The sequence below is a fragment of the Trichomycterus rosablanca genome, chromosome 12 (genome assembly GCF_030014385.1).
Source record: "Trichomycterus rosablanca isolate fTriRos1 chromosome 12, fTriRos1.hap1, whole genome shotgun sequence".
In the NCBI taxonomy this organism is placed as follows: domain Eukaryota; kingdom Metazoa; phylum Chordata; class Actinopteri; order Siluriformes; family Trichomycteridae; genus Trichomycterus; species Trichomycterus rosablanca.
Genome location: NC_085999.1, coordinates 39,190,391 through 39,206,742, shown reverse-complemented (window position 1 = coordinate 39,206,742; position 16,352 = coordinate 39,190,391). Strand labels below are relative to the sequence as shown.

The 16,352-nt window shown below is 34.9% G+C and overlaps 1 protein-coding gene across 1 annotated transcript in view; it reads right to left on the bottom strand.

Moving 5' to 3' along the window:
* The window catches only part of abca12 (ATP-binding cassette, sub-family A (ABC1), member 12), an 82,648-nt gene extending 72,479 nt beyond the window's left edge, over nucleotides 1–10,169 (bottom strand). Inside the window, exons 1-3 of the mRNA XM_063005731.1 lie at nucleotides 10,101–10,169; nucleotides 7,678–7,771; nucleotides 7–184 (exon numbers count right to left, since the gene is read on the bottom strand). Coding sequence (XP_062861801.1) covers nucleotides 7–184; nucleotides 7,678–7,771; nucleotides 10,101–10,169 — 341 coding nt within the window. The remainder of the gene's footprint in view (nucleotides 1–6; nucleotides 185–7,677; nucleotides 7,772–10,100) is intronic.
* Between the last annotated feature and the right edge of the window lie 6,183 nt (nucleotides 10,170–16,352).

Genomic DNA, 16,352 nt, shown 5'->3' with positions numbered 1-16,352 from the left:
CATTACCTCTGGGATTCGGTGTCCCGGAGTGATCGTGGGATCCTCCACGTGTTATAAGCTCTGGAATATTGTCTGGAGCTGGCAAGGAAGGACTTGTTGTAGCAGGTGCTGTCCGTTTTGCACATGAGCGTCTGCAGGAACGGGAAGAAACCTGCGCTCGGAAGGTTCCGCGGTCCCACATAGCCTGAAAAAGAAAGACGAGTAAATAAATGTTTGGTAAGGACCGTCAATGTTAGCCCCAATTACCCCATAACCATCTGTGGCCAGGAATCCTATCTTGGGTATCTGTAGGACGCTGCATAGTGAAATATGCTAAAGCCAACGTGTGATATGGGGGATGTATGGGTGATGTATGGGTGATGTATGGATAAGGACCATCCAGACTGTTATCAGTGAAAGATGCAAGGCCAACATGTGTCCTGATATGATGTATAGAGTGTTTGTGCTGGACTGGCCTGCCTGCAGTCCAGATCTGTCTCCTATTAAAATGTACGGTGCATCATGATCAGGAGAATCAGACTGCTATTTTTTCTGGAAATGGTGTTTGTAATTAGCAGGTTCCCGAGCTCCTAAACCCCATCGTCAGCTCTAACAGCCTACGCTCATTTGGGAAGGCTTTCCACAAGATCTGGGTCCATTTAGCCAAAAGGAAATCACCACACACTCCAAACTGGTCAAACTGTCTTTATGGGAACTGGTTTTGTCAAGTGGACATGTCTTCCTGACATGGGGAAGGAACTTTTGCTACTCCAGTTAAAAAATAAATAGTAAAAAATAATTTTGAACATCGTTTGGCCATGCAGTGAAAAATAACACCAATCAGTGAATTATGTGTCTTGTTTTAACTCCTAGGGAATAAAATAGATTTTAATTAGGGATAATATTCATAATAATTCAGCCACAGTGGAGTTAAAGATGAGATGGATCTCCGGATGATATAAAATCCGAATGCGTTTTCTTTATTTCCTGAGTTCACTAAGTTTAACAATCATTGCGTAACCATAGCGTCCGGTTATACACGTACTGAATGTTGGAAAAAGGTGGGAGTGGCCCAAACCACAGCTTATGTAATTCTGTAAATTCCACTAAGTTCATAAATCAGACCTCAAGTGTTAAAGCTTTGATTTAAAAACCTCAGCTAAACAAACAACCGGCGTCACGATTCTTGGCACCTTCGATACAGACGGGTATCAAAGTCATTCAATTAAATAATTCCACCCTGAGGTAAAACATCATCAGATCCAGGGCTACAGCTCCATATGTATCTGTGTTTATCTGGATTCTCCTCCCTGTTTCACTTTTAAACTTGTGTTGCAGCTCCAGCTTCTGAGAAACGGTGAGAATCAGAATCAGCTTCTCCCAGAGTCTAAAACGCTTCTGGTTGAAAATAAAGCTTAACGTGGTTTAATGTAGTAAAAGAAGGAGACAGGAGCACTAAACTTCTCTTCATTATTACTGCTCATAAGTTCCTCCACTAATCACATTCCTCACTCACTGTTTTACTACAATAAGTCACGCTAAGCGTCGTTTGTACGGCCTGAGTCGCTTCGTATCAAACAGTTTGTCTCATTGGAGGAGCTTTGGAAAGGAAATAACTACAATTCTATACAATCCAACCTGAAACCATGTGCAGTATCTACGTGTTAGCTTTTATAGGATCGTATCTGTTATTTATGTCTTTTTGATCTTTGATCTAGCCTCACGGCAAGAAGGTCCTGGGTTTGATTCCCAGGTAAAGCAGTCTGGGTCCCTTCTGTGTGGAGTTTGCATGTTCTCCCCGTGTCTGTGTGGTTTTCCTCCGGGAGCTCCGGTTTCCACATACAGTACAAAGATGTGCAGTCAGGATAACTGAAGATACTGTGTGTGTGTGTGTGTGTGTGTTTGCCCTGTAATGGACTGGTGACCTGTCCGGGGTGTATTCTGCCATTTTCCCAGTGTATCGGACCCACAGCGACCCTGACCAGGATAAAGCGGTGGTAAAACGGACAATGAATAAATGAAATCTATCCCAGCTTTTCAATGGGCGCAAGGCACACAGTAACACCCTGGATGGGGCACTAGTCCATCACAGGGCAGACACACACACCCATTCACCTATAGGGCAATTCAGTGTCTCCAATTAACCTGACTGCATGTTTTTGGACTGTGGGAGGAAACCGGAGCTCCCGGAGGAAACCCACGCACACACGGGGAGAACATGCAAACTCAGCACAGAAAGGAACCCAGGACATTCTTGCAGTGAGGTGACAGTGCTACCCACCGAGCCATCGTGCCGGCCTTTACGTTAAACACTTCCACCACACCCGAAAATCAATGTTTTTAATGGGTGGGACAGTTTTACAAAAACAAAAGTCAGCAACATTATTTAGGTGTGATAATTATATATATATATATATGATTCAACATCATTCTGATCGTGTCATTTTCTGCTCTCTAATAATAATAATAATAATAATAATAATAATAATAATAATAATAATAATAACGCTCCGGCCGTCTTAACCCACAACACACACAATGTGTAAATGTTCCAGCAGCTTCCGGCGTAGTGATGAAGCGTCGCTCCCTACTTAAAATGGTGGAATACCCTACGTAGTGCACTTCACAGTAACAGATAATGTGAATGAGACGCTCCTACAGAATCGGCGCTGATGGTTGTAAGAACCGCTTTCTGAACCAATCAGAGCTTCTGATTGTAATTGTTAGTAAGAAATGCTGTTATTTGCATTTATTCGGTTTGCGTCACACAGATGACGCGGTAATGAAACGCTCGATCGGCTTTCTAACGACTTCCTGTTTTACTTCACGACCGGGAAAAGTTTGGAGGTTTTTAATTATAAGCACATTTACAAAATAACGGATTCTGTTCCTAATGGGACGCACGCTTATAAATGTAATAGCATCTGGAAGAACAGAAGCTAAGGTAAGCAGCGGTTATGGATTGTTTTTTATCTAAACGTACAGATTATTTCTATATTTCTACGCTACATTTGCAATATATGTTTTGTGTAGATTATATTGACTCATGACTTGACTCGGACTCTAGCCTAAAGACTCGGACTCGTATTTTGTGACTTGTGAACATTTCTGCCCCAATCACTCATAATAAATTACTAGGGTATAAAGCAAACTTAAAAGATATTAAAGAATCGTATGTTTTTGTGTGTGTATATTTTCGACCCACATGTGCCATCCCTGATGAGTCTGTACTTACAGTATACAACAGCTTACAGTACATTTGCATAATCTGAATAAGACTCTGTGGGTTGGGACGAGCAATTATGGCTCTATACAAAACCAGGACAGAGGTTCCCAGCCGGCCCGTCCACATTTTTCATGCTTTGTGCTTTAATAAACCAGAAGCACGAATCGTTATCCTGCATGTCACGGCTATTCACTTGTCGCTCCGGGTGTGGTCACATCAAGAATACTGATCTGTTTTGATTCTTATGACCTTAAGACTGGATTATGAATCTTGTGATGCAGAGAAAGGAAATCTACCTCGAGTACGAGCTTTTTACGTTTACTTTGACTTTTATTTTATTTTATTGCAGGCCTCACTGGCTCCCCGTAAATTATCGCATACACTTTAAGATCTTATTATTCACATTCAAAGCTCTACATGGTCCAGCACCCTGTTACATCTTCCATTTACTCCAAGTCTACAATCCCACCCGCACTCTTAGGTCTTCCTCAGCCTTCCAGCTTTCTATTCCTTCTGTCCGCCTGTCGACTACGGGCGCGAGGGCTTTTAGCCACTCTGCCCCTTCTCTCTGGAACACCCTCCCAATCCATATCCGTACTATCCATTGTTTCTCTACTTTTAAATCGTTATCTTAAAACTCACCTCTTCAAGCATTTACATTTTCAGTATTTAGCAGACGCCGTTATCCAAAGCGACTTACATTACAGTATACTGTCTGAGCAATTGAGGGTTAAGGGCCTTGCTCATGGGCCCAACAGCAGCAACCTAGCAGTGGTGGGGCTTAAACCAGCAACCTTTGGATTACTAGTCCTGTGCCTTAACCACTAGGCTACGGCTTGCCAAGCTAGCCTACTACTAATCTTTCGAACTTGATTGGTACTACTACCCCAATATTTGTTCAACAGTGTTTACATTACACTGCTTAGAGATTGTATTGATTTTATTGTATTTATCTTAATTGATTTTCTATTCGATTTTAATGGTTTATTGATGTCTGTTACTTTCTTGCTTTTGTAAAGTGTCCTGAGTGTTTTGAAAGGCACCATAAATAAAATAGATTATTATCATTATTATTATTATTATTATTACTAGTCCTAAATTGGCCCCGTCCCAAATTTTTTTGGAATGTGTTCCAGGCCTGAAATGCAGGAATGGATGTTTAATAACAAATGAAATGAAGCCGACCAGATAAAACATCTACAATCAAATAAAAGTCAATGTGGACGGGTCATTGAGCCGAATCGGTGCCGTTTCCGTCCTCCGTGTTTATAAAAATTAACTTTAAAATGCATTTTTAGGATATATGATTTTAAAAGGTTTATAAAAACTCCCTATAAGATAAGAAAAATATAAGAAGAATAGTATTTGTCCCCACTCTCTATTATGACACTTTAGAATAAAATATAATAGAAACATCTATTAATTTACTATTATAGAGTTCCTCAGTCTGTTGTGGAGTCCCACAGGGCTCAGTGTTAGGACCACTTCTATTTAATATTTACCTCCTCCCCCTTACCGCCACTATGGTATTCGTTTTCACTGTTATGCTGATGATACGCAGCTTTATGTGTCTACCAGACCAACCTCTGACCTTCCTCCCAATGCTCTTATTGACTGTTTACATGATGTACATACTGTATATGGATGACAACCAACAATCTATTAGATAGATTCAGTGTTGACGATACACGCAAAAGGCTCCTGTTCTCTAGGGTTAGGGTCTGGGAACAAAACTCTGGATTTTTTTAAACTAAATTTGTCTTTGCAGGGGTCATGTTTACAAAAGCTGACTTGGCAGGGCGTGTGGTGGAGCAGCCGGCAGGGTGAGGGTTACACATTTGCCTCGGATTGTTGTCTGTAAACAGTTTCAGGAAACTGTTTTCCTCCAACCCTCACAAACATGCAGAGGGTGGAGTGGCTGGAGTGATGCACTGTCTGATGAGTATTTCTGCCTTGCACTTGTCATGGACAATTTTGTATCTCCAGTTCACCTCACACCCACACAGAAACGAGGAGAACATGCAAACTCCACACAGTAAGGACCCGGGGAACAAACCCAGGACCTTCTCGCTGTGAGGCTGTGTTACCCACCGAGCCACCGTGCCACCTATTGGGAACTGTAATGCACAAGGTTCCGATACTGTTACCGGCGCATCTCTAGATTGGCAAGCCTACGACAGCCGTCCTAGCACAGGCCTGTCCGTAATGTAGTTGCAGCCTAGCGGTTAAGGTACCGGACTAGTAATCGAAAGGTCGCTGGTTTAAGCCCCACCACTTGAGCAAGGCCCTTAACCCTCAATTGCTTAGACAATATAATGTCACAATACTGTAGGTCACTTTGGATAAAAGCTTCTGCTAGATGCCAGAAATGTAAATGTACATGATATTTTCAGTTTATTATTGAAATAAAAATAAATAAATAAATAAATAAATAACAGCAGCTTTAAAACGATTAAATTTTGGACTCTAGCTAACTCTAACTGTCTTGGGTTTAGCTTTCACGTGTTTGGAACCACCGGTACCTTTCTCAGGCGTAACCATGCACGAAATAATTCCACACAAACTCAAACTAATACGACTCTAAATCAAATAAATGCAGCAGAGGAGCCGTGATTCCAGATCTCTGCACCTATTCATTCCGAACATATACCTGACCTCTGCTCGGCTGAAAATCTTCATCCGAGGTCCCTACATGTAAGCGAGAGCGTCACGATGGAGCAGAGCGACACCCATGAGACCACAATTAGAGAGTAAACAACACTGTGTATGAGAATAACACCTCACTGGAGGATTAACGCATTTTCTAGGAAAACTCAGAGCTTCCAGGGTTCTGTAACTCCACCGGTGCAAACGTTTAACAGAAAGAGGCTCCATACGTACAGAGTACAGTAAATACACGCGTATTTCTGTGCAGCAGTAAAATCCCGTCTGTTTTTAATGCTCATAACAGACAGACAGACAAAGCTTACGTGCAAGTCAATACGACCGGTTCCTACAATAATAAAAAGCCATATCATCGTGTTACACCTACATCTTTCACCTATTTATTAGCACAGACAAAGACGGCGTGTCCAGCAGCGGAAAAAACACAAAGAAACTGGTTTTGTAAGCAAAGATGGGTGTGATTTAGCTCGGAGAATCAGTCACGCAGTCAAAAAGCTAAAAGTTAAAGTTCTACTTACTGAAAAGGCTCAGTTAAATGTTTATGTTAATATTTATGAAGAAATAGAAGAAACAAATAACAAAAAATACTGTTAAGGACCTTAAATGCATTAAATACTTAGAGCTGCATGCTAGAATGCTAAATTATTAGCATCAGTTGTTAGGGAGCTTGCAGCAGAAGTTTATTTAGTGCTAAATGTAATTATAGTGTCATTATTGTGGGCAGATTTGCTTTAAAATAAGTATTATTGTTAGTAATCTAGTCTCATTTTAATAGAATATTACTTCCCAAACAGTTTATAGCAAATTTGTAAAGAAAATATCAACATTCATGACAGATTTGTTTTATTTTTACTCCTGTTATGTTTTTAAAACTTTTATATCTGTTTCTAACCAGTGCACAACCTCACTGTGCTACAGTTAAAGTGGCTTCTGTTAGCACAATGCTAACAATTCAGTTTAAGTAAGGCAGTCCTGCTTTTGTGTAAATAAACTATAAACAAAATCATCATTTCTTGTGTTTTTATGACAGATCTGCTGGTATTTATTGGTCACCAATCAGGTTCTGCTGGTTTTTGTTAATCCCACACCAGAAATAGTTGCTTTTTTTGTGCAGGTTGTGCAACATTTAAACACAATGCATCAGATACTTAGAGCTGCATGCTAGAATGCTAAATTGTTAGCATCAGTTGTTAGGGAGCTTGCAGCAGAAGTTCATTTAGTGCTAAATGTAATTATAGTGTCATTATTGTGGGCAGATTTGCTTTAAAATAAGTATTATTTTTAGTAATCTAGTCTTATTTTAATAGAATATTACTTCCCAAACAACATGCATAAGGAATATGATGGTTAGCTTATTACCCTAGCCACTGTGATAAGCTAGCCAGTTAGCAGCCAGTAGCAAGTGTAATGACAAATCTGTAAAATAAAATATCAACATTCATGACAGATTTGTTTTATTTTTACTGCTATTATGTTTTTAATACTTATACTGTATATACAGTATATGTTTCTAACCAGTGCACAACCTCACTGTGCTACAGTTAAAGCTTCTGTTAGCACAATGCTAACAATACAGTTTGAGTAAGGCAGTCCTGCTTTTGTGTAAATAAACTATAAACAAAATCATCATTTCTTGTGTTTTATGACAGATCTGCTGGTTTTTATTGGTCACCAATCAGGTTCTGCTGACTTTAATTAATCCCACATTGTTTTTATGCAGGTTTTAAACACAAATCTGAATAAACACAACATACATGTAATAAATAACAGTAAATGCTGAAGTAATGAAGTAATGAAGGATTACTTACACGTGTATTTGAGTTTGGGTGGAAATTGTGAGCGAGTGACGGCCAGGATGATAAAAATCACCACCGGCCAGATTAAGAGGACCAGAGACCAGCCCTAAAATAAAAACACAATAAAAATACTCAGTATTATTAAGCAAATCCAGCAAATCTAATCAACCTTTATTGTTTTTTGTGAAAATAAATACAAGGAATTAAAAAAATAAATATAATTTCTTATTCACAAACTCTAAATACTGTGGCTGGTGTTTAATATGCTATGTGACAAAATAAATGTACTTTCTGACAACCTAAATAAGTCTACAAAATATTTATTAAAATTAATTTTAAAAGGGAAAAAGCTTTATACAACGGCGTATTAGGGCCACTTTAAAGAAAAATATTTTTTAAGTTTCGATTTCGAGATTAAAGTCGAAATGATTTGGAGGTTAAAGTGGAAATATTATGGCCGCAGTGACCTCCTGGTTATAAAATGAGGGATGTTCATGATTTGGTATTGTTCTACTTTCTTATCGGTTTCACAAACAAAGAAATCCTCGATCTCCTGTACATCAGCACCAGCGTGTTATTAGTGTAAGGACGCTGAAACTGCTTTGTAATAAACTGTTTTTATTTAGAAGAACGTGCAGCACCGGTGCGCTCTGTGTCTGCGTCGTTGCCAGTACTTCAACCGAGGCCCCAAAACCTTATGGACTCGTACGATAAACTAAATCCGTACGGTATCGCTATAATTGCATTGATGGGTTTAGTCGTCATATCATGTGGATGGAAGCGCACGATACAAACAGCCGCCCAAAAATAATCACGGGTTACTGGATAACCACAGTAACACGCACCGGAGGTACTGCCCTCCAGGTACTGAGACCCACGTTTCTCTGAAATGACAAGCCCACGACGGCTGCTCACTCTCTGGCCATTATATTTCCACTTTATTCTCATAATCATTTCAACTTTAATCTCGAAATCAAAACTCAAATATATTTTTTTTTACAGTGGCCCTAATACGCCCTCATAGTTTTAGGGCTGCTTTCACATGATACAGATTTTACTCTGACACTAAAACGTTTCTGAATTTACATGATACGTGCAACTGAGTAGCAAAACACACTATTAAAAACAATAAACATTATTTATTGAAAGTATTAACAGTATATTTACGTGCAGTTTTTTATTAAATGTGTTTTAATTTATAGAAGAATGTTCTGACAATGGATGACCTCAGGAAAGATTACATTAGGAGTGTATTCCTTTCATTTCAAGACGCATTAAATCTTATTAAAGAGCTGCAATGCCTCAACAAGCAATTCCAGGATTAGGAAGATTCAAACCCAGTCTGCTGAATCCTGAGCCTACTGGTTACCATTCTCGAAATGACGTGGTTCTAATTTAAAGCCGTGTTAAGTCTTATTAAAGAGCTATGAAGCCACGACAGGCGATTCCAGTGTGAGGAAACTATGATTCAAGATTCTAGGATTCAAACCCAGTCTGCCAAATCCAGATCCCACTGGTCACTATTCTCGCCGTGTCGTGTTTTTAATTTAACGTTGATTTTATCAGTTGAACAGTTCCTGGTTTTATGGAACGGTGAGAATCGTTTTCTCTCCGCCACGTCTGTGCACTTCATTTGTCTAACTGGCGTCGGTTTGAAAAGGTCAGTGGCACAATCGAACTTTGAGCTCAGCGTCAAGCAGTAAAAGTCAAAGCGGTGAATCTGCACGGTGTTCCTCACTCCTTAGAAAACAATGGCACGGTTGGCACAAAAGCGGTTTGGCTGTGTATCACGTAAAAGCAGCCTGTGGTGAGGTGCAAGCTCACAGAATAAATGATTATAATATTTTATTATATTATTCATATAAAGTGATTCTGACATAGCAGTCGCACCCACTAAAGTGTAAATATTTAACATTTTAAGACAATACAATACATAGAGGTCAGTCTAGAACCTGATGTTAAAAAATTTATGTTGGCGTTCAGGTGGCTCAGCGATAAAACACGCTAGCCCACCAGTGCTGACAAATTGAGCTTGCGGGTTCGAATCTCAGCTCTGCTAACGTTAGTCCGGGTGCCAACACACCCAGTGATTGATTGGTCCAAGGGTGTGAATGCTGCAGTTACGACCTCTGCTGGCTGATCAATAATGGAGATTGGTGCAGGTGAAAAGAAGCGGTTGATACTACACACGTGTCATGACGGCCCTCCTCAGTTGGAAATACACATTGAATAATTGGATATGACTAAATTGGGAGGACATTTGTGTGTGGGGGGGTATTTTACATAAAGAAATAGAGAGATTTTGTCAACTTTACATTAAAATGAATAATAAAATCAGAAGCTTTAATAAATGTTTATCATAAATCACACATGTAGGTGTTACGCAGCATTATGAACGCTACTCTGAAGTTTTATTAATGTTTGTTTGTACTTACCGGCTGCCTGATCACGCTCAGGGCATTTTTCCAAAGAAGAAGTCGTAACTGCTTAAAGAATCCGGCCATCTGAAGGCGGTACTGACCCCAACAAGAAAACAAGATTAAAAAGATGAATGATTTTAATGAGGTGTAAAAACATTTCAATTATTAATTAACAACAATATTTAAGAAACAAATGGAATCCCGTCATGATTCCCAGTATATTAACAGAAGTTATTGGAAGAAGAAGCTATAATATAATATAAACAAAGTAAACAAGAGAGTAAAGATGCCAATCATTTTAAATCTCATACAGGTATTACACTTATATAACTGTGTACACACGCGTATTCCAACATTTTACATCTTATCTTAACAAATATAAAGTCAATATTTATTTTTTGCAGTAAATTTTATTTTTCCCTGCAGTAAAAAATAAAACCCTGTATTAACTTTATAATAATAACAGCTTTAGTTCATCAGTCTCATTCTTATAGATTTATTAAATAATTTAATTATTTAAGTGTAAAATCTGTATTTCTTCTATTAATCTGCACATCTTGCCATATTAAAGATACAGTATAATAATAATAATAATAATAATAATAATAATAATAATAATAATAATATTTTGCTAATACTAATAATAATCTTTTTGTATTATGATAATTTTGTATTGTTATTGTTATTAATAATAATAACAAAATAAAAGTAGTAGTAGTAGTAGTGGAAATAATAATAATAATTTTGTATTGCTATTTTTGTTAATAATAATATTATTAACAATAATAATAATACTATATAATAAAATAAAACAATATAATAAAAAACAATAATAATAATTTTGTAATATAATAATGTTGTATTGTTAATAATAAATAATAATAATAAAAATTATAATAATTTTGCTATTAGTCACAATAATAATATTGATAATAGTAATAAAAACATCAAAATTAATAATAATAATATTTAGTTTATTTTGTAATAATCTGTAATATAATATGTTGTATTGCTAATAATAATAATAAAAATAATAATAATAATAATAATAATAATGATAATAGTTTTTTTTGTCACAGTTCCAACTTACACTTTTATTATGTAATTATATGTATTATGTATTTATATTTATTATGTAATTATACATAGATCTACATGTTTTGGGGAAGGTTTTTTTTAGGTAAACATGCTGAAATGATAGTTTGTGGTGAAGATTCACACAGTAGATTGAGATAAAGACAAGGCTGAAAAACACTCGAGTACTCTTTTAACTTATTTTATATTAAGAAACAGAGAACAGAAAATACTTTTAAAAAATAAATTTGTTTCTGGAAGTGTTAAATACACGATTATAAGATTTTTTCAATCTGTAGCAGATGATAAACAGAGGGAATAAGAATTATTCCACATTTCTTTTTTTATACTTTTATTATATTTTGTAAACACTACAGTCCTCTTTATTTATATTTATTTGTAATATTAGATTTATATATCATTTCTTAATCACTCCAAATATTGTGGCTGATGTTTATCATTAATGTACTTTTTGACAGTCTACAAAACATTTATTAATATTAATTTTAAAAGGCAACAACAGCTTTAGGACTTTAGATCTGCTTATACATGATGCACATTTTACTCTTGACACTGAAATGTTATATGATATTTATGCAAATGATTTTTATATGATATGTGCAACTGAGCGGCAAAACTCAATATTAAAAACAATAAACATTTATTGACAGTTTATTCGCATGCAGTTTATTATAAAATGTGTTTTCATTTGTGACATTGAACTTTCTGACAATGGATGACCTCAGGAAAAGATTTTAAAATTAAATTAACAGTGTATTGCTTCAATTTAAAGTCACAGTAAATCTTATTGTATTTTGTAAACACTAAAGTCCTCTTTATTTATATTTATTTGTAATATTAACTTTAGTTGTAACCTAATTTTACTGTCCAGTGTAATATATTAATTTTAACCTCTTCTCTTAAACTGTGCATTTAAATAATGTTTTTCTGTGATTAATTTACTTAAATAATAAATGACACGTAATTTTCGAACCTCACATGTTTAACTGAACTATAGAAGTTTTAGGTGAAATATTAATACATTTTTGTATTTTTGACTTTTAATCATTTTATATTTTAATAAACTTGTTGTAATTATTTTTATATAATTTAATTTTTTAATTATAATAATTTTGAATTGTAGATTTATTGTGTTTGATGTTTATTATATAAAGTCAAAACACACCTGCATTATTATACACTTTATTTACTTTATTTTTAATTAAACATATTTATAAATCTGCTAGTTATGTTCTGGGATTAAAACCACCAGATTTATTAATTAAGTTTGGAATTTTAATTTATAATGAATATGAATAATATCTTAATAATAATCATTTTATTAACAAGTTTTCTTATCGGACGCTGTTACACTTGCCCACCACTGCTAGGATCTGAGTTCCAATCATAGTGGTGCTATCGGCTGGCCGGGCATCTACACAGACATGACGGGATATGTCAGGGGTCGAGAGTGGAAGTTCAGGAAGGTCAAAGCTTTTCTATTATAGTTTAGTATCTGTGTTGTAGATTTAAATCATATAGATTATAGATATAGATATACTGTAGATTTTATATAGATTATGAGCCGCAGTAAATCACTGGTTACAATACTGGAATAGTAATCAAAAGGCTGTCACTTCAAGCCCCACACTGGTTAATCAATTCGAACAGACCTGAGGCTTTATTTTTACTGTGTTTATTTTAAACTGGCTAACTAAACACAGTTTATTTTACACCTTTGTGCTATTCTACACTTGCTTTATGATAATATAATAATATTATGATATTATAATACAGATAGAGTGAAAATAAAATCTGATACCCTATTAAAATCAGAATATTCTAATAAAACACAAATCCCGACTGGTGTTAGTTACCTGGGTTTGTTGGTTATTGAGCGCAGCAGTAGGTGAGGTGAGGTATAAACATTATGCAGGTAAATCCTATAAGAAAATCACAGAACCTGTGAGATCCATCCGACACCAAAGAGCAGCTCCGGGTTTGTAAAAGCAGCAGATTATTTAACAATAAATTAATAATTATTAATATTTAAGCGAGAGGTCGAGTCAACGTGCGGTGTGTTGCTGTAATCCTGGATAATAAAGGAGTGAATGTTTCTGTATGAACACACCTGCTTACCTGCTGGACCAGCGTGATCCCAACCTCCCAGCCTACCCGACAGGTTTATCATACAACAATCTGTCTCTCTCTCTCTCTCTCTCTCTGTCTGTCTGTCTGTCTCTCTCTCTCTCTCTCTCTCTCTCTCTCTCTCTGTCTGTCTCTCTCTCTCTCTCTCTCTGTCTGTCTCTCTCTCTCTCTCTCTCTCTCTCTCTCTCTCTCTCTCTTCCTCTCTCTTGTGTATTAATAAGATAAACACACAAGATCATTACAGTGTTATAATGCTGATTTTAACCATAATAACCAAAAACTGGTAGCTCACTAGTTTAAGTATTGGACTAGTAATTATAAGGTTGCTGAGTAAAGCCCCACCATCACCAAGGTGCCACTGTTGGACCCCTGAGCAAGTAGCCTAATCCTCAAGGGCTCAATTTGTATTCACTGAGAATTGTAAGTTGCTTTATATAAGTGCATTAGTGTCTGTAATTGGTAATAAACTTCTGATTTAAGCATTAATTAATCACACATAATGTAAACATGTTCACTAAATAGAAAACGTTTTAATGAATCAATGTTAATCAATGACTTAATAATAATAATGATATTTTATCTAGGCATCTCGTCGTATTTAATGACCTGGTCGTATTTTTGGTTTTGCTGCTGACTAACACACGCCCCCTCCGACACATGTGCAGTACAGACCACTTCTTTTCACCTGTACCAGGCAGGTTCATCGCACATGGAGAGTCATGCATTAATCTCCATGATCCCCCATCTCATTGTGCCCATAATAATCACTACAATTACAGTTATTTATCACAAATGTTACACAGACTGAGACTTCTCTTGCTTCCCTGAATCTTTTCACAATATTATGTACAGTAAATGGTGAAAAATTCTAAATTCTTTGCAACCCTGCATTTGGACTGATTTATAATTCTTCTTGGATCCTCCTCTTATACCCAATCATGATTCCCTCACCTGTTACCAACTCACCTGGTCATTGTGGAACCTTTTAAACACCCTGTAACCTCAATATTCTACAAAATGTTCACTCCTATTTGCTTCTGTCCCAAATAAGACCTAATAGAACTAAAAATGAAACGTATCCACTATCAAAACACAATAATAGATCATTAACGACCCTAATTAAAGCAGTTTTAGACCTGTGTTTGGGTCTAAGTCCTGACTGAAATGTTCTATGATACTGTTTCAGCTCAGATAAGAGCATAATTATTGGGACACGAATCTTAGAGACAAGATTTAGGTTTAAAATCGACCTATGATCAGACAGCACGTGGATCAAGAATATTTTTTTTAAATCAGGGGTTTAATAACAGAGTATTTATATGATTTGGGTTTGAATCAGAGTTACTGTAATTGATGGCAGGTACTGAGGATTATTTAACATGAGCTTTTATGTGATTGGTTCATTCTGAGCACAGCCACACCCCCATTATAAGAGGGGCTGCACTCATGCAAACACATTATTTTAGTTTTTTATCATTATTATTATTATTATTATTGTTGTTGTTGTTATTTGATTATTTATTATTATTGTTGTTGTTGTTTTGTTGTTATTATTATTATTTACTTATTTATTTATTATTATTGTTGTTGTTTTGTTGTTATTATTATTATTTACTTATTTATTTATTATTATTGTTGTTGTTGTTTTGTTGTTATTATTATTATTTACTTATTTATTTATTATTAATATTGTTGTTTTGTTGCTGTTATTAAAATTATTCTTTTTATTGTTGTTGAAGATTATTATAATTATTATTTAATTATTTACATTATTATTAATATTTACTTATTTACTTATTTCTTTAATTATTTATTATTATTGTTGTTATTATTGTTTTGTTGTTATTATTTACTTATTTATTTATTATTGTTGTTTTGTTATTATTAAATTATTATTATGTAATTATTTACATTATTATTAATATTTGATTATTTACTTATTTAATTATTTATTATTATTGTTATTATTGTGTTGTTGTTGTTGTTATTATTATTATTTATTTCTTATTATTGTTGTTGTTATTATTTAAAATTATTATTATTATTTAATTATTTACATTATTATTATTTATTATTGTTGTTGTTGTTAAATTTTTATTATTTATTTACTTATTTATTATTAATATTGTTGTTTTGTTGTTATTTAAAAATATTATTACAATTATTATTGAATTATTTACATTATTATTATTATTTGATTAATTACTTATTTATTTATTGTTGTTTTTATTATTTTTACTATTATTATTGTTGTTGTTATATTATTATTATTATTACTATTACTTTTGTTGTTGTTATATTATTATTATTGTTATTATTATTACTATTACTTTTGTTGTTGTTATATTATTATTATTGTTATTATTATTACTATTACTTTTGTTGTTGTTATATTATTATTATTGTTATTATTATTACTATTACTTTTTTTGTTGTTGTTCAGAGGTTGAGCTGAATTCAGGTCACATTAAATGTTGAAATAAATCTGAAATTATTTCTTTAGGTTTGATATTTGTTCACTAACCTGCCGTTTTACCGGGTGTGTGAACATTTTTTGTAGCACACAGTGGAATATTTGTGCTGTAAGAGGACGTCATGCCGTGCTGCAGAAAAACCTCGTAACGTTACACCGGCCGACCATGACAATACAGGGATGGATAAAATGTTTGATGGGCCTTTTATGTGCAACTAAAAGGCGTCATATCGACCCACACATCTCAGTAAAACGATCTGCAGAAGAACAAAAAGAAGAAACGCAGAGCAGCATCAGATAAAAGCAGATGCACCACCCAGTACCAGGAGAGGAACACAAGAACTCCAGAGAATCATCACGGACATCAGATTTAGTCTGGTTACTATTAAAACGTACCAGTTATTACACCCATAATCACAATTTTATTTTAATGTTTAGTGTCTGACCTCACAAATGCTCATAGTGTAATATAGGCCACAAATTCCCACAGACACATTCCAGAATCTTGTGAAAATCTTCTTTAAAAAAGTGGAGAACATTACAGTCACACAGTTTATGGTATTTGAATGTGG